The 19969-nt window shown below is 42.9% G+C and overlaps 1 protein-coding gene across 2 annotated transcripts in view; it reads left to right on the forward strand.

The window, feature by feature from the left end:
* The first annotated feature begins 312 nt into the window (after positions 1-312).
* TIE1 (tyrosine kinase with immunoglobulin like and EGF like domains 1) overlaps positions 313-19969 on the forward strand; it is a 73927-nt gene continuing 54270 nt past the window's right edge. Inside the window, exons 1-2 of one of the 2 annotated variants that reach the window (XM_082264799.1) lie at positions 313-943; positions 9592-9876. In XM_082264799.1, the coding sequence (XP_082120925.1) occupies positions 883-943; positions 9592-9876 (346 nt within the window). In that variant the 5' untranslated portion in view covers positions 313-882. The remainder of the gene's footprint in view (positions 944-9591; positions 9877-19969) is intronic. The other variant, XM_082264800.1, reaches the window with a different exon arrangement.

Genomic DNA, 19969 nt, shown 5'->3' on the forward strand with positions numbered 1-19969 from the left:
TAGTCTTGTGTTTGGATTGTAGAAGAATCACAGGAAGTTGAGCCTGAATGATAACTGGTCATCTGTGATTTATGAGAAATCTGCTAAACCAGCAACACACAAACATGTCCTTTGAATCCCATCCCAGAAATTTGCTATACTGGTTAGGATGGTGCAACCCTAGATGTGCTCTCCGTATCCAGTATGTGGCCATCGCACGGGACACCATGGCTAACATTGCTCTCTTGTGTAGAACATAACAATGGATTTCACACGGGGGGGGAACATGGGAGGGGGGTGGTAGGCTTTGTCATCTTCCATTCCCAGAGTTACTCAGACTGCGATTTCCTCCACTGGAGGCCATCACCGAGAGCTCAGTTCTAAGGGTTTCCTGTACTCACAGTCCTGCTACGCCTTTTTCCTCTTTCCATGCCCAAATCCCAGAAACCTGTGGAAGTCAGAAGAGGCGGACGTGGGAAAGTTACAGAGTAACATTGACAGAAGCTCTGGAATATTCCTAAAAAATATCCCATCCGATGTTCTTTAGTGTCCGCAGAGCTAACCATCAGATTTGGACTTTAAAGTGATGGCTCTACTGTCGAGGTAACACGAGGGCCAGCTGGGCTTTGAACCCCTTAGCTCCATCTGCATTGTGGCAAGTAGACAGGACGAATTCTGGGAGCCATCCCATTGGGTGTAGACATCTTGAAACCATCTGAAGTCTTCAATCAACATCAGTCGGATTTGGTTACAGGATTATTCTTTTGGGAATATTTCACTATATTTCGAGGATCTGATGTTTAACAACTGGGCATGGCTATATGAAAGATGAGGATTTGGCACTGATTCTTGGACACGTGGATCAACCCGGGCAATTTTCACCTCTGTGCCACAGCTGGGACAATGCTGAGGCTCCTCCATGTTCTGGGTCTCCTGTTCAGTTCTTTACTTCAAAGAAGAACAGGTAACTTCTCAATTTCTGTAGGAACATGTGTTCATAGTGGATGGGTTTGATTATTTCAGATGACTATACAGTATGTGAATTTGGTTGAAAATGTCAGGCCCAGGCAAAAAAAAAAGAATAAAAATTGACAAAATTTGGCAAAATTTAGCCATCTTGGTGAAATACATTGGAATCAGTTGCAAAAATGAGGTGGTTTTAAGGGTGTTATAGGCTGGTTGAAAATGTCAGACCCAGGCAATATAACTAGAATAAGAAATTGTCAAAATTTGGCAAAATTTAGCCATCTTGGTGAAATACATTGGAGTCAGTGGCAAAAATGAGGTGGTTTTAAGGGTGTTATAGGCTGGTTGAAAATGTCAGGCCCAGGCAAGATAAATAAAATAAGAAATTGGCAACATTTGGCAAAATTTAGCCATCCTGGTGAAATACATTGGAGTCAGTGGCAAAAACGAGGTGGTTTTAAGGGTGTTATAGGCTGGTTGAAAATGTCAGGCCCAGGCAAAATAAATAGAATAAGAAATTGGCAAAATTTGGCAAAATTTTGCCATCCTGGAGCAATACATTGGAGTCAGTGGTAAAAATGAGGTGGTTTTAAGGGTGTTATAGGCTGGTTGAAAATGTCAGGCCCAGGCAAGATAAATAAAATAAGAAATTGGCAACATTTGGCAAAATTTAGCCATCCTGGTGAAATACATTGGAGTCAGTGGCAAAAACGAGGTGGTTTTAAGGGTGTTATAGGCTGGTTGAAAATGTCAGGCCCAGGCAAAATAAATAGAATAAGAAATTGGCAAAATTTGGCAAAATTTTGCCATCCTGGAGCAATACATTGGAGTCAGTGGTAAAAATGAGGTGGTTTTAAGGGTGTTATAGGCTGGTTGAAAATGTCAGGCCCAGGCAAGATAACTAGAATAAGAAATTGGCAAAATTTGGCAAAATTTAGCCATCCTGGAGCAATACATTGGAGTCAGTGGCAAAAATGAGGTGGTTTTAAGGGTGTTATAGGCTTTAAGCCGCAGTTCACACGGAGTCGTGCAACTTTGCCTTGTGACTTGCTTGTGACTCCCTTGTGACTTTTGTAATTTAACGCTGCAGTCTATGGAACTTGAGTCGCACCAAAGACGCAGAAAAATAGTACAGGAACCTTTTTTTTTGTCGCTGAGACTTAAATCGCATTGATTAAGATGGCACCTATTGAAATGAATGTGTTTTGACTTGTCATGCCACCTTTTTGTGTCCCAAGTCGCATGGTAGGTCACAGCAGTCTGAACGGTATGTAGGTGTCCAGAAACATTATCCCTAAGGCTACATTCACATGTGGGCATAGCGGATCGCAGGCAGGATCACCGCTATTCTGCCCGCGATCCGGAAATCATTGCAAAAGCGGGACGCCTGTGTAATGCCCGTGATTTGCAATGGCACCCCAAATGCTGTTCGATGTTGCCGCGATTTCCGCCTGCCGAATGGCGGTAACATCGCGCAAACAGAATCGCGGGACGCATGACGCAAAAAAGAAGCTCTTGTACCTTTTTTGGGCGTCATGTGTCCCGCAATTCTGTTTGCGCGATGTTACCGCAATTCGGCAGGCGGAAATCGTGGCAACTTCGCACAGCGTTTAGGGTGCCATTGCAAATCACGGGCATCATACAAGCGTCCCGCGATTTGCAATGATTTCCGGATCGCAGGTGATTCTTCCCGCGATCCGCTATGCCCACATGCGAATGTAACCTTAATACAGCGTGCAATCCTGAAACTGTCAGTTCATTATACCATTCTTCTGTATTTACTGCACAATGCTGAAAACAATCAGTAAATACTGCATGAACAGGCGTTAAATCCAATTCACAGAAGGAAATAAATAATTAAATGTGGGAACAAGGGGAGGAGAGTCCAACCCCTTTCTCTCCCTTTAGGGAGAAAGAGGGATGGAAACACTAAGAGGGATTTAAGAGGCGCCCAGCATAAATACACATGTAGACAATAATTAAAAAAAACAATACAATTTATTAATATGTCATCATTAAAAGTCATTAACATATATAAGTACAATAACAATACATGGTGTGCCTCGCTGGGCAGAAAAGTAGAAGTTGGAGCACATGTGGGTAATTCCGGATCTACGCGTTTCGCCCAGAACTAGGGGCTTCCTCAGGATCCAAGATATGAATTAACACCATTAAAGATGTAAAAATACAATTAGGAGAAACATCATACAGATAAATACATGAATTCCAGTATCAACCTACACAGATCATAATATAACATCCATCACAATTTAAAAAAACAAAATTACCAAATAAATACAATGGAAGTGGAAACTGGGAACAACCAGCACAAAAAATTAAAAAAATAAAAAATAAATAATAAATCACGTGCATGTTTGCCCGTGCAAGCACACGCAAATAATTGTGTGTACAGCCACTGGCACCCATGCACATTGGGGAACAATGAGGGGAAATACAGGTTAAGATATCCATGGCTGGGGGAGCAGGAGAGAGAAGGAGGCCCTAAAACAGGACACAAACATCCAGAGGAATAACATAATATCATAGCTTAAATAATTAAAGCGGAGTTCCACCCTAAAAAAAATTGTTTAGCTAAAAATACCCCCGGGACAGTCAGGGCTAGTGCATTTAAGCAACGATAGCCTCTGAACTGTCCCCTGTTTAGCTTACCTGTAAGAAGAAATACTTACCTTGAAAATGTCTTGTCCAGTGCTGCCATCTCAGGTGTGGGCAGCTGAAGCCGGAGCATCCTCTTCGTGTCCTCTTCGGGGACGTCGGAGTCCCAGAATGCCCTGCAACGGCTCTGCTCGTCACTTCCGGGGCAGGCACGTCATCCTGAACAGCTTCTGCACATGCCCAGAAGCTGTTCAGCAGGGAATGACACGCCTGCCCCGGAAGTGACGCTCATCTCCCAGGAGTCAATACAAGGAGGAAGTGACATCAGGGGCCACGGCCGCAGAGGGAGGAAGAGGAAGGAAGGTAAGTTTATTTTCTTAAAAATCAAGGTCAGTGAAACCCAAAAAAAAATGTAATTGTCCAATTCTTTTTAAGGTTTTTTTTAAGCTAGCGGACGGTGCAAAGATAATTTTTAGGGGGGAACTCCGCTTTAAATGCATGTGGTAATTACGTAGTGATCTAGGCATGCAGTAATGATGGAATGTGTACCGGTTGTTAAGGAGCGGGTGGCCGCCGGTATCCTTACAACCAGTAATCAACATTGTTGTTAGGGACGCGGGCGGCCGCCCCTCCTCGACAACGCAGTATTTACTACTGGTAATAAATACGCTGGCTGCCTCCAGTCGTTCAATTACCACATGTTTTCTCTACTAAATTACCGCATAACTTCATAAAATATCTCATGCTGTATTTTTGTAGCGTTTTTAGTCAATGACAAAAAACGTTTTGAAAAATGCTGTGCGGTATCTTACCGCATACTCAGATGTGGTAAGATACCGCTTTGTGAATGGAGCCCGTTATTATTTATTGTTTCTTCACAGAAAGAAAACACAGAAAAAAATGTAAGCAACAGTACACACATAACAAAAGAAAACAAGGAAAATAATAAATATAATAATAATATAATAATAATAATAACAAATAAGAAAACCCCAAAATAGATAAACTAAATCCCTGCCCCACCAATACCTTCAAAAATAAAACATTTTTCTGGCAAGCAAGTTTCAATCTTAGTTGCTGAATAATTGAAATGGAGAGTTTCCCACTTACGCCATACTGAGCCGAAAAAAAACCCTCAGTTTTGCTGACATCATTCTAATGACAACTGGATAAAACGTATTAGCCGCAATGCACATGATTGTGTAATACCACAACTCTGGACAATTGCAGGTATACAGGACCCTATGGAGCTTACACTATAGAGATCCTAGTGATACCTTAGTGGTCAACCTTGGATCTTCCATAATTCATCTCAGGCGATGTTATATATATGATTGTGTGATGCAACATTATTAGGCAATTATTGGCAGATACAAAAGACTAAATAGGGATCCTATTGTACCATACCTTAGCAGTCCACCCTAGGTCTTCCATAATTATTCTCATGGAATGTATATATATATATGTATGTGATTGCGCAATATCACAACATTAGGCAAATATTTGCAGATACAGCATCACATATAGCTTGCACCATAGCGATTCTAGAGTACCATACCTTAGCAGTCAACCCTGGGTTCTACATAATTAATAGGTGATGTTGCAAATATGTGATTGCGCAATACCACAACTTTTGGCAATTTTTTGGTAGATACAATACCCCATGTACCTTACCCCAGGGAATACCTTGGTCGTCAACCTTGGGTCTTCCATAATTAATCTAAGGTGATGTTGCATATATGTGATTACGCAATACCACAACTTTTGGCATTTTTTTTGTAGATACAATACCCCATATAGCTTGCCCCAGGGAATACCTTGGTGGTCAACCTTGGGACTTCCATAATTAATGTAAGGTAATGTTATATTTATGTGATTGTGCAATACTACAACATTAGACCATTATTTGCAGATACAGGACCCCGTGTAGCTCTCACCACAGGGGTTATTCTATTGTATCATATCTTAGTGGTCAACTCTGGGTCTTCCAAAATGAAACTCAAGTGATGTTATATGTTTGTGATTGTGCAATACCACAACATTAGGAAATTATTTGCAGATACAGTATCACATATAGCTTGCACCATGGCGATTCTAGTGTACCATACCTTAGCTGTCAACCCTGGGTTTTACATAATTAATAGGTGATGTTGCATATATGTGATTACGCAATACCACAACTTTTGGCATTTTTTTTTTGTAGATACAATACCCCATATAGCTTGCCCCGGGGAATACCTTGGTGGTCAACCTTGGGTCTTCCATAATTAATCTAAGTGATGCTGTATGTATGTGATTGTGCAATACTACAACATTAGACCATTATTTGCAGATACAGGACCCCGTGTAGCTTTCACCATAGGGATTATTCTATTGTATCATATCTTAGTGGTCAATTCCGGGTCTTCCAAAATGAAGCTCAAGTGATGTTACTGTATATGTTTGTGATTGTGCAATACCACAACATTAGACAGTTATTTGCAGATACAGACCTGTAAAGCTTGCACCGTAGTGATCCTAGTGTACCATACCTTAGTGGTCAACCCTGGACCTTCCATAATTAGTAGGTAATGTTATATGTATGTGATTGCACAATACCAAAACTTTTGCAATTCTTTTTTTTTTTTTTTTTTGATACAATACCCCATATAGTTTGGCTCAGGGAAATCTATTGTACCATACCTTGGTGGTCAACCTTGGGTCTTTCATAATTAATCTCAGGTGATGTTATATCATATGTATGTGATTGCGCAATACTACAACATTAGACAGTTATTTGCAGATGCAGGACCCTGTGGAGCTTTCACCATAGGGATTGTTCTAGTGTACCATAACTTAGCAGTCAACCCGAACGTTTTCCATATTCACTTTCAGGTGATGTTATATGTATGTGATTGGGCAATAGTGCAACATTAGGCAATTATTTGCAGATATAAGATCACGTATGGCATGGTCTTACACCATACAGATCCTAGTGTACTATACCTTAGTGGTCAACCCTTGGCCTTCCATAATTATTAGATGATGTTATATGTATGTGATGGTGCAATACCACAACATTGGGCAATTATTCAATTATTTGCAGATACAGACCCTGTGTAGCTTGCACAATAAGAATCCTAGTGTACCGTACCTTAGTGGTCAACCTCAGGTCTTCAAAAATCGATCTCAGGTTATGTTAAATGTATGTGATTACCCAATACTACAACATTAGTCAATTATATGTATGTGATTGTGCAATACCTCAACTTTTGGCATTTTTTTTTTTTGTCGATACAATACCCCATATAGCTTGCCCCAGGGAATCCTATTGTACCATACCTTGGTGGTCCACCTTGGGACTTCCATAACTAATGTGAAGTGATGTTGTATAGATGTGATTGTGCAATACCACAACATTAGACAGTTTTTTGCAAACATAAGACCCTGTGTAGCTTTCACCATAGGGATTTTTCTATTGTATTATAGCTTAGTGGTCAACTCTGGGTCTTCAAAAAGGAATCTCAGGTGATGTTATATGTATGTGATTGATCAATACCACAACATTAGACACTAATATGCAGATACAGGACCACATATAGCTGGCACCCAAGGATTCTTAGTGTACCATACATAAGCAGTCAACCCTGGTGATGATGGTATATGTACGTATGTAATTGTGCAATACCACAACTTTTGGCAGTTTTTTTTAGTAGATATAGTAGTAGACCCCATATAGCTTGCCCCAGGGAATCCTATTGTACCATACCTTGATGGTCAACCTTGGGTCTTCCATATTTGATCTTAGGTGATGTTATGTGTATGTAATTGTGCAATATCCCAATATTAGTTATATGCAGATACAGGACCCTGTATAGTTTGCACCATAAGGACCCTAGTGTACCGTACCTTAGTGGTCAACCTTAGGCCTTCAAAAATAATCTCAGGCTATGTTAAATGTATGTGATTACCCAATACTACAATATTAGTCAATTATTTGCAGATGCAAGACCCTGTGTAGCTGGCATCACAGGGATACTAGTGCACTATACCATAGCAGTCAACACTGAACCTTCCATAATTAAAATTGTTGTATGTATGTGATTGCGCAATACCACAACTTTTGGCAATTTGTTTGTAGATACAATACCCCATATAGGTTGCCCCAGTGAATCCTATTGTACCATACCTTGGTGGTCAACCTTGGGTCTTCCATAATCAATTTCAGGTGATGTTATACGTATGTGATTGTGCAATACTAGAACATTAGGCAATAATTTGCAGATGCAAGACCCTGTGTGGCTTTTACTATAGGAATTACTCTATTGTGCCATACCTTAGTGGTTGACTCCAGGTCTTCAAAAATTAATCTCAGGTGATGTTATATGTATGTGATTGAGCAATATTACAACATTAGACACTAATATTCAGATACAGGACCACATATAGCTTGCACCATAGTGATCCTAGTGTACCATGCCTTAGCAGTCAACCCTGGGTTTTCCATAATTATTAGGTGATGTTATATGTATGTAATTGCACAATAGCACAACTTTTGGCAGATTTTTTTTTAGATACAATACCCCATATAGTTTGCCCCAGGAAATCCTATTGTACCATACTTTGGTGGTCAACCTTTGTTCTTCCATAATTAATCTGAGGTGATGTTATATGTATGTGATTGTGCAATACCACAACATTAGACAGTTATTTGCAGATACAGGCCCTGTATAGTTTGCACCATAGGGATCCTAGTGTACCATACCTTAGTGGTCAAGCCCAGGTCTTCATCTCAGGTGACGTTATATGTATGTGATTGCTCAATACTAAAACATTAGGCAGTTATTTCCAGATGCAAGACCCTGTGTAGCTGGCATCATAGGGAGGCTATTGTACCATACCTTGGCAGTCAACCCTGGACCTTCCATAATTAGTAGGTGATGTTATATGTATGTGATTGTGCAATACCACAACTTTTGGCAATAATTTTTGTAGATACAATACCCCATATAGCTTGGCCTGGGAAATCCTATTGTACCATACTTTGGTGGTCAACCTTTGTTCTTCCATAATTAATTTGAGGTGATGTTATATGTATGTGATTGTGCAATACCACCAGTGGTGTATTTAGGTTTTGTGCTGCCCTAGGCCTGACTAAACTTGTGCACCCCCTATTTTAAATATGACCCACCCCTTCCTGTAAAGGCCACATCATCCCTTCCTGTTTATGACCCACCCTGTCATCTGTAAACCACAAACCACAACCACGGTCCGGGGAATCCTATTGTACCATACCTTGGTGGTCAACCTTGGGTCTGCCATAATTAATCTCCGGTGATGTTATATGTATGTGATTGTGCAATACAACATAATTATTTGCAAATAAAAGACCCTGTGAAGCTTTCACCATAGGGATTATTCTAGTGTACCATACCTTAGTGGTCAACCCAAGGTTTTCCACAAAAAATTTCAGGTGATGTTATATGTATGTGATTGGACAATAGTGGAACATTAGGCAATTATTTGCAGATACAAGACCAGGTATAGCATGGACCATACATATCCTAGTGTACCATACCTTAGTGGTAAACCCTTGGCCTTCCATAATTAATAGGTGATGTTATATGTATGTAATGGTGCAATACCACAACATTGGGCAATTATTTGCATATACAGACCCTGTGTAGCTGCCATCATAGGCATGCTAGTGGACTGGACCTTCCATAATCAATAGGTGATGTTATATGTATGTGATTGCACAATACCACATTGCTATTTTATTTTTTTATAGATACAATACTCCATATAGCTTGCCCTAGGGAAACCTATTGTACCATACCTTGGTGGGAAACATTGGGTCGTGTAAAGGCAGGCGTCCCAATACTTTTGGTAAGATAGAGTAGATGTTTAAATATTGACTCGAATAAGCCTGGACACAGGAAGGGAACTGCATTCACATGTCTACCTACCGGCTCACAGGGCGGGTGTCGGGCAATTCTTGTAATTTGGCTGTAATATAATACATTGTTGTTTGTGGTTTGTCTCCCGCAGGGGCAGTTCTTGATGTCACGCTGGTGTCCGTTACCTCCGACCACCGCCGGGCGAATTTCACTTTATCGTGCATCACCGGAGAGCGGGAAATGAAAAGTTCGGACTTGAGCATTGAGCGGGATAATACCATTGTGAAGATCAATTCTGCGCCCCCCCAAACCAAATCGCAGGGGAATGAATTGCAGGTCAAATTCCCCAGTAAGGCGTTGGTGGGAGTGTTCTTTTGCATCGCCAAGGGGCCGTCTGAGCAAACCAAAATCCTCTATCCCTACAATAACCCCTCTGGTAAGTCTCAGTGTTGCCATGACCTGTACCCGCTCCTGAACAGAGCGTGAGAGACTGCGTGTGCCCAGGGCCGGGACAAGGGGTGGGCGGGAGGGGGCAGTTGCCCTGGGCGCAGTGATTTACTGTAGGGATGGGGGCTGATAGGAGTCGTGACAGAGGCAGTGATTTTAAAACGTGAGAGACTGCTGGGCATAGGACCCCCTAAGCTTGCACATCATGGGGGGGGGGCACAGTTTGGCATCTTTGCCCTGGGTGCTGGATGACCTTGTCCCAACACTGTGTGTGCCATTGCATTGCAGGTCGCATTAGCTGCCATTTTGAGCTGAAAAAGGCTCATTGGTGGTAGTGGGCAATGTGTTAGGATCTATACTGGTATGGATTGGGAAATGTGTTAGGATCTATACTGGTATGGACTGGGAAATGTGTTAGGATCTATACGGGTATGGACTGGGTAATGTGTTAGGATCTATACTGGTATGGACTGGGTAATGTGATTGGATCTATACTGGTATGGACAGGGTAATGTGTTAGGATCTATACTGGTATTGACTGGGTAATGTGCTAGGATCTATACTGGTATGGACTGGGCAATGTGTTAGGATCTATACTGGTATTGCCTGGGTAATGTGCTAGGATCTATACTGGTATGGACTGGGTAATGTGTTAGGATCTATACTGGTATGGACTGGGTAATGTGTTAGGATCTATACTGGTATGGACTGGGTAATGTGTTAGGATCTATACTGGTATTGACTGGGTAATGTGTTAGGATCTATACTGGTATTGACTGGGCAATGTGCTAGGATCTATACTTATATGGACTGGGTAATGTGATAGGATCGATACTGGTATAGACTGGGTAATATGTTAGGATCTATACTGGTATGGACTGGGTAATGTGTTACGATCTATACTGGTATGGACTGGGTAATGTGTTAGGATCTATACTGGTATGGACTGGGTAATGTGTTAGGAAGGAAAGGATGCCACATCGTTTGATGGAAATGAAAATTATCACCCTACAGAGGGCTGAATTCAAAGACACCCCAAAATTTTAATTGAAACAATGATGCAGCAGGCGAGTCCATTTTGCTGAAATTTCATTGCAGCAACTCAGAATGGTCCTCAGTAGTTTGTATGGCCCCCTCGTGCTTGTATGCATGTCTGACAATGTCGGGGCATGCTCCTAATGAGACGATGGATGATGTCCTGGGGTATTTCCTCTCAGATCTGGACCAGGGCATCACTGAGCTCCTGATCAGATAGAGGTGCAACCTTTCGGCGTCAGATATACTCGAAACATAATGTCCCAGAGGTGTTCTATTGGATTTTGGTCAGGCGAGTGTGGGGGCCATTCAATGGTATCAATTCCTTTATCCTCTAGGAACTGGCTGCATACTCTCACCACATGAGGCCGGGCATTGTTGTGCACCAGGAGGAACCCAGGACCCACTGCACCAGCGTAGGGTCTGACAATGGGTCCAAAGGTTTCATCCCGATACCTAACGGCAGTCAGGGAGCCATTGTCTAGCCCAGTGTTTCTCAACCAGGGTTCCTCCTGAGGTTGCTAGGGGTTCCTTGAGCAATGGGCAATTTCTGCCTCCCAGATAAGTTTCCAATGACACCATTGTTCCTTTTAGGGGGTAATTCTTCCCAATGATGACAAGAGTAAGGAGCATTCTTCCCACTGACTGTCACACTAATGTGTCATGAGTTGTAGATTTTTAATACTTAGCAGGAATTCCCCGAGACCAGAAAATTATTTTGTTTTTTTTATTTTCTTTCTGTGTTGAAAAGGTTGAGAAACACTGGTCTAGCCTGTGGATGCTTGTGCGTCCCTCCATGGATTTGCCTCCCAAGACCATCATTGGCCCACCACCAAACCGGTCATGCTATACGATGTTACAGGCAGCATAACGTTCTCCACAGTTTCTCCAGACCCTTTCACGTCTGTCACATGTGCTCAGGGTGAATCTGCTCTCATCTGTGAAAAGCACAGGGCGCCAGTGGTAGACCTGCCAATTCTGGTGTTCAATGGCAAATGCCAATCAAGCTCCACAATGCCAGGCAGTGAGGACAGTGCCCACTAGAGGACATCGGGCCCTCAGGCCACCCTCATGAAGTCTGTTTCTGATTGTTTGGTCATTCGCACCAGTGGCCTGCTGGAGGTCATTTTGTAGGGCTCTGGCAGTGCTCATCCTGTTCCTCCTTGCACAAAGGAGCAGATACCGGTCCTGCTGATGGGTTAAGGAACTTCTACAGCCCTGTCCAGCTCTCCTAGAGTAACTGCCTGTCTCCCGGAATCTCCTCCATGCCATTGAGACTGTGCTGGGAGACACAGAATACCTTCTGGCAATGGTACGTATTGATGTGCCATCCTGGAGGAGTTGGACTGCCTGTGCAACCTCTATAGCAGACAGAGTGAGCAGATAAGCAGACAGAGCTCAAACTATACTCTCTCACTAGCACCTACCTAGGAGGGTGTACATACATTTGCAAAAAGCAGACATGTTGGAGAATAAAATAGTGGTAGTTCCTATTTTTTAACCACTTACCGCAAAATCATGTACCTGTATGTGATTTTGAGGAAGTGGTTATACCGGGGTGATGCCTGCAGCTAGAGGCATCACCCGGTACTGTTTTTTAGAGCAGACGGTCGACTTTCATGTGATACCAACTGCTAAGCAGCCGTTATCACAAGCAGCAAGAACTCCCCCCTCCTGCCGCCTTCTGCCACTCTGCCCCGTTTTCCCGTCCCACTGGGAGACCCAATCGACAACGGCAGGTTCCCCGGCTGGCCAGAGAGTCAAGCAAAGCTGGAATTGGCTTAGATTGGGTCTCCGATGTGGTTTATTCAGCAGCCAAACAGCACCAATTTTAAAGAATCTAAAGTATTCAAAAATGCTGATTTTGGGGTTTTGAATGATTTTAAGTGCAGTGGAGTGGTTTGGGGTCTTTTAGACCCCAGATCCCTCCATAAAGAGTACCTGTCACTGCCTATTACTGTCACAAGGGATGTTTACATTTTGTTTTTTTAAAGGGACAGTGTAAAAATAAATAAATAAGAAAAACTATTTTTAAAGCGCCCCTGTCCCTGTGACTCGGGGTGGATTTTTCATACCAGGATCGGTAACCCCGAGTCACGCAGAGAGCAGAGAGCACAGCGGTGTTCTCTTACCTTCTCCTGGCGATCCAGCGATGATCTCTCATTGCTGTGACCTCCAGCCGAGATCCCCGCCGCTCTCCGTCGGTCTCTGTCGCTCTGATGACTTGCTAGTTCCGTTCCCTGCAGCAGCAATGCTGCATGGGAGCGGAATTAGGGAGGGAAATTAAAAAAAAAAAAAAAAACGTTGCACAAAACACAAACACATTACACATTTTATATTATATATATATTATATGCATATATATATATATATATATATGCATATATATATATATATATATATATATATATATATATATATATATATATATATATATATATATATATATATATATATATATATATATATATGCATATATATATATATATATATATATATATATGCATATATATATATATATATATATATATATATGCATATACATATATATATACAAACACATTACACATTTTATATTATATATATATTATATGCATATATATATATATATATGCATATATATATATATATATATATATATATATATGCATATATATATATATATATATATGCATATACATATATATATATATGTATATATGTGTATATATGTATATATATATGCACACACACACATATATATATATATATATATATATATATATATATATATATATATATATATATATATATATATATATATATATATATACCTATATACACACATATATATATATAAAATTATATTATTGATTTGATTATAATTAAATGCGTTATATATATATTATATATATACATATATACATATATATATATATATATATATATATATATATATATATATATATATATATATATATATATATATATATATACACACACATATATATATATATATATATATATATATACACACACATATATATATATATAATATATAACGCATGAATTATAATCGAATCAATAATATAATTTTATTATATATATTATATAATAAAATTATATTATTGATTCGATTATAATTCATGCGTTTGTGTTTCAAATTTATCACATCTGGGATGTCTACTAGAGTCTTGTTTTGGTCAGGTTTAAGTCAGTAATTACTAAGAAGGCCTATAATACATAACGCCAAATTTCCATGAAAAGAATTGTACCGCTTTTGGTACATAATTCCTGACAGAATCATACCGCCAGGGAGGTTAAACACACTTTTAAAACAATAGAAACACATTTAAACACATAAAACATATTGAGAGAGAGAGAGCAATGGAAAACACAAAAATATTTAATTAATAATGAATGAATTAATATAATAATATTAATAGGTATTACAGAAAGAAAAACGCAAAATACCGGGGACCGCGAAAACTGGGCAGGCTGAATGTACCCAAGTTGATCAATCGAGTTTCAGTTTCAGATTTTTATATCCTTTTTTTTTCTTCCAAGACTTTATTTACTTTTGCAGTTGCCATTTGGTATTCTGTGGTGCTGTTGAGCTTATTAGAAATGTTTTTTTTTTTCAATAAATGTTTACTAAAATTTTCAAAAAGCATACAGATACAGAGTTGCATGGATGTGATTAACCAAGCAAGGCTCAATATTTGTACAGGATATGAATAGTACAATGTGAATGTACCGGATATGAATAGCACAAAGCAAAAATGACACCATAGACATCACATGGATAAGAATTTTATATAAATACCATGATATGCAGAATGTAAGTGCTGTGGTGGAATCCAGCATTCCTTGGCATTAATCCTGGATTGGTGAGTAACCACAGAATAAGCTGGTCATAACGGACTGGCGGTTGCTCACCAAAAAAAACAAACAGAAAAGCGTAGATCTAGGAGAAGAGAAGGAAAAAAGAGAGAATAGATGAGGATGAAGGTAATGGGAACAGAGAAGAGAAGAGGAAGGGGTACAATCAAAGCAGGAGTGGTCAAAGTTGGATGGTAGGCAACAGTTCACCCATGGGGCCTATAATACATCACATTTAAACATAATAACATGCCATTCTGCCATTTTTTTTTATTATATTGAAATTCAGAAACTCTGTGAAGCTCTTCTGAAACTCAAAAAACCTTAAAAAGTAGAAGATGGTGGTCAAAGTTGGATGGTAGGTAAACACTCATGGGGCCCATGTTATGTCAAATTTCAACATAGAAACATTCTGTTTCTAATTTTTGTTATTAAGCATGGTCCAATTTATATATCTCCTCACCTCTTGGAGACTTGTGAAATGACCATAGAGACCTGTGTTTCTATATAGAAGGATCACAGAAGCTCTGTGATCATTCCAGGGAGAAGGTTGGTCAGCTGTGTTTACAACAGCCGACCATTCTTCTCTCTCAGCGGGGAGCAATCGCGGGTGTCAGGCAGCAATCGGAGCTGCCTGCCCAGTGTATTGGCCTCCCTGCTGCCGAGTGGGCGTGCGCTCACCCCCTAGCTCCCTGCTCGCGACCGACGTACACCTACGTCGGTTTGCGCAGGAGAGCCAAATTGCCACAGTAAATAGGCGGCGGCCAGTCGGGAACTGGTTAATTGGGTTTTGGGCTGCGCAAATATTGGAGGACATAAAAAAACTGTATTCTCTAGGACCTCTGCTAAAAAAAAAATATATATATATATACAGTGCCTTGCGAAAGTATTCGGCCTCCTTGAACTTTGCGACCTTTTGCCACATTTCTGGCTTCAAACATAAAGATATAAAACTGTAATTTTTTGTGAAGAATCAACAAGTGGGACACAATCATGAAGTGGAACGAAATTTATTGGATATTTCAAATTGAAAAATTGTGCGTGCAAAATTATTCAGCCCCTTTACTTTCAGTGCAGCAAACTCTCTCCAGAAGTTCAGTGAGGATCTCTGAATGATCCAATGTTGACCTAAATGACTAATGATGATAAATAGAATCCACCTGTGTGTAATCAAGTCTCCGTATAAATGCACCTGCACTGTAATAGTCTCAGAGGTCCGTTTAAAGCACAGAGAGCATCATGAAGAACAAGGAACACACCAGGCAGGTCCGAGATACTGTTGTGGAGAAGTTTAAAGCCGGATTTGGATACAAAAAGATTTCCCAAGCTTTACACATCCCAAGGAGCACTGTGCAAGCGCAGGGCCGGTTTTAGACAAAGTGGGGCCCTGGGCAAACCAAAAAGTGGGGCCCCAAATTTGCGGACATGGTACAGGACATGTCAGGGGCTGTGTGGACATGGCACAGGACATGTCAGGGGCTGTGCGGACATGGTACAGGACATGTCAGAGGATGTGCGGACATGGTACAGGACATGTCAGGGGCTGTGCGGACATGGTACAGGACATGTCAGGGGCTGTGCGGACATGGTACAGGACATGTCAGGGGCTGTGCGGACATGGTACAGGACATGTCAGGGGCTGTGTGGACATGGTACAGGACATGTCAGGGGCTGTGGGGACATGGTACAGGACATGTCAGGGGCTGTGCGGACATGGTACAGGACATGTCAGGGGCTGTGCGGACATGGCACAGGACATGTCAGGGGCTGTGCGGACATGGCACAGGACATGTCAGGGGCTGTGCGGACATGGTACAGGACATGTCAGGGGCTGTGCGGACATGGTACAGGACATGTCAGGGGCTGTGCGGACATGGCACAGGAGATGTCAGGGGCTGTGCGGACATGGCACAGGAGATGTCAGGGGCTGTGCGGACATGGTACAGGAGATGTCAGGGGCTGTGCGGACATGGTACAGGAGATGTCAGGGGCTGTGCGGACATGGTACAGGACATGTCAGAGGATGTGCGGACATGGTACAGGACATGTCAGGGGCTGTGCGGACATGGTACAGGACATGTCAGAGGATGTGCGGACATGGTACAGGACATGTCAGGGGCTGTGCGGACATGGCACAGGACATGTCAGGGGCTGTGCGGACATGGCACAGGAGATGTCAGGGGCTGTGCGAACATGGTACAGGAGATGTCAGGGGCTGTGCGGACATGGTACAGGAGATGTCAGGGGCTGTGCGAACATGGCACAGGAGATGTCAGGGGCTGTGCGGACATGGCACAGGAGATGTCAGGGGCTGTGCGGACATGGCACAGGAGATGTCAGGGGCTGTGTGAACATGGTACAGGAGATGTCAGGGGCTGTGCGGACATGGTACAGGAGATGTCAGGGGCTGTGCGGACATGGTACAGGAGATGTCAGGGGCTGTGCGTACATGGTACAGGAGATGTCAGGGGCTGTGCGAACATGGTACAGGAGATGTCAGGGGCTGTGCGGACATGGTACAGGAGATGTCAGGGGCTGTGCGAACATGGTACAGGAGATGTCAGGGGCTGTGCGGACATGGCACAGGAGATGTCAGGGGCTGTGCGGACATGGTACAGGAGATGTCAGGGGCTGTGCGGACATGGCACAGGAGATGTCAGGGGCTGTGCGGACATGGTACAGGAGATGTCAGGGGCTGTGCGGACATGGCACAGGAGATGTCAGGGGCTGTGCGAACATGGTACAGGAGATGTCAGGGGCTATGCAGACATGATACAGGAGATGTCAGGGGCTGTGCGAACATGGTACAGGAGATGTCAGGGGCTGTGCGAACATGGTACAGGAGATGTCAGGGGCTGTGCGAACATGGTACAGGAGATGTCAGGGGCTGTGCGGACATGGTACAGGAGATGTCAGGGGCTGTGCGAACATGGTACAGGAGATGTCAGGGGCTGTGCGGACATGGCACAGGAGATGTCAGGGGCTGTGCGGACATGGCACAGGAGATGTCAGGGGCTGTGCGGACATGGCACAGGAGATGTCAGGGGCTGTGCGAACATGGTACAAGAGATGTCAGGGGCTGTGCGGACATGGCACAGGACATGTCAGGGGCTGTGCGGACATGGTACAGGAGATGTCAGGGGCTGTGCGGACATGGCACAGGAGATGTCAGGGGCTGTGCGAACATGGTACAAGAGATGTCAGGGGCTGTGCGGACATGGCACAGGAGATGTCAGGGGCTGTGCGGACATGGCACAGGAGATGTCAGGGGCTGTGCGGACATGGTATAGGAGATGTCATGGACATCTAAGGGGACAGCAGGAAGGCACACTCTCAGGCTCACCTGAAATCACATCATGCTGCTGCTGGCGCGTGTCTGTTGTGTGGGACAGTGTGATAGGAGGGATCGGCATTGGAGCGCCCGTTGTTATCACTGTCAAATATATTCCAAAGAGAGCCATCACTTAGTATTATTAATATATATTCTAAAAAAAACTATATTTAAAATAATATAATAATTATATATCTTTTTTTTTTTTTTGGATAGATGGATGGATGGATGGATTGATGTCTCATCCTATATTATGTGTGAGGCAGGAACAGGTTGCCAGTAATATATGCAGTGGTAGGGCAGGTATTTGTGGCATCACTTACTCACACAATGTCAGGCTATGAAGTGGTGCAGTCAGCGGGGGTAGAGGGGCACACAATACCCTCCTGTGTTCTCTGCTCCCCAGAGCCCTGCCAGGGAGGGTGACATTAGCATGGAGACAATGCTGTGACGCCGGGTCCCCTCTGCCTATTGTGAGAGGACAGACACGTGTATGGGTATGTAGTGTCATTGAGCGGGGGGGGGGGGGTGTCAGCGTCTTTGCAGAGACCTCCAGCAGGCAGCCACACAGCCAGTCACAGTCTGTTGATCCACCCGCCATGCAGCCGCCCCGTGACGTCATGCCGCTCACAGCGGCTGATGTAGAAGAGTAAATATCGGACGGACTGTCCGTCACTCTATCTGGAGTGCAGCGGGGGCCGGGGGCGGGGCTGCAGCGGCATCATCACAGCGGCGCGGCTCCAATGCTTAAAGCGGCGCTGCGGGCCTGTGTTAAAGCGGCGATGCGGCCCCATGTTAAAGCGGCGAGGCGATGCGGTAGGCCAGTCCGGCCCTGCCGGGGCCCCTGGACATTCGGGGCCCTGGGCAGTTGCCCAGTTTGCCCCCCCCTAACGCCGGCCCTGTGCAAGCGATAATATTGAAATGGAAGGAGTATCAGACCACTGCAAATCTATGAAGACCTGGCCGTCCCTCTAAACTTTCAGCTCATACAAGGAGAAGACTGATCAGAGATGCAGCCAAGAGGCCCATGATCACTCTGGATGAACTGCAGAGATCTACAGCTGAGGTGGGAGACTCTGTCCATAGGACAACAATCAGTCGTATACTGCACAAATCTGGCCTTTATGGAAGAGTGGCAAGAAGAAAGCCATTTCTTAAAGATATCCATAAAAAGTGTCGTTTAATGTTTGCCACAAGCCACCTGGGAGACACCAAACATGTGGAAGAAGATGCTCTGGTCAGATGAAACCAAAATCGAACTTTTTTGGAATAATGCAAAATGTTATGTTTGGCGTAAAAGCAACACAGCTCATCACCCTGAACACACCATCCCCACTGTCAAACATTGATGGGAAGATGGATGGAGCCAAATACAGGACCATTCTGGAAGAAAACCTGATGGAGTCTGCAAAAGACCTGAGACTGGGACGGAGATTTGTCTTCCAACAAGACAATGATCCAAAACATAAAGCAAAATCTACAATGGAATGGTTCACAAATAAACATATCCAGGTTTTAGAATGGCCAAGTCAAAGTCCAGACCTGAATCCAATCGAGAATCTGTGGAAAGAACTGAAAACTGCTGTTCACAAACGCTCTCCATCCAACCTCACTGAGCTCAAGCTGTTTTGCAAGGAGGAATGGGCAAAAATTTCAGTCTCTCGATGTGCAAAACTGATAGAGACATACCCCAAGCGACTTACAGCTGTAATCGCAGCAAAAGGTGGCTCTACAAAGTATTAACTTAAGGGGGCTGAATAATTTTGCACGCCCAATTTTTCAGTTTTTTTATTTGTTAAAAAAGTTTGAAATATCCAATAAATTTCGTTCCACTTCATGATTGTGTCCCACTTGT

Source organism: Pelophylax lessonae, assembly GCF_965119305.1.
Source record: "Pelophylax lessonae genome assembly, chromosome: 8".
NCBI lineage: Eukaryota > Metazoa > Chordata > Amphibia > Anura > Ranidae > Pelophylax > Pelophylax lessonae.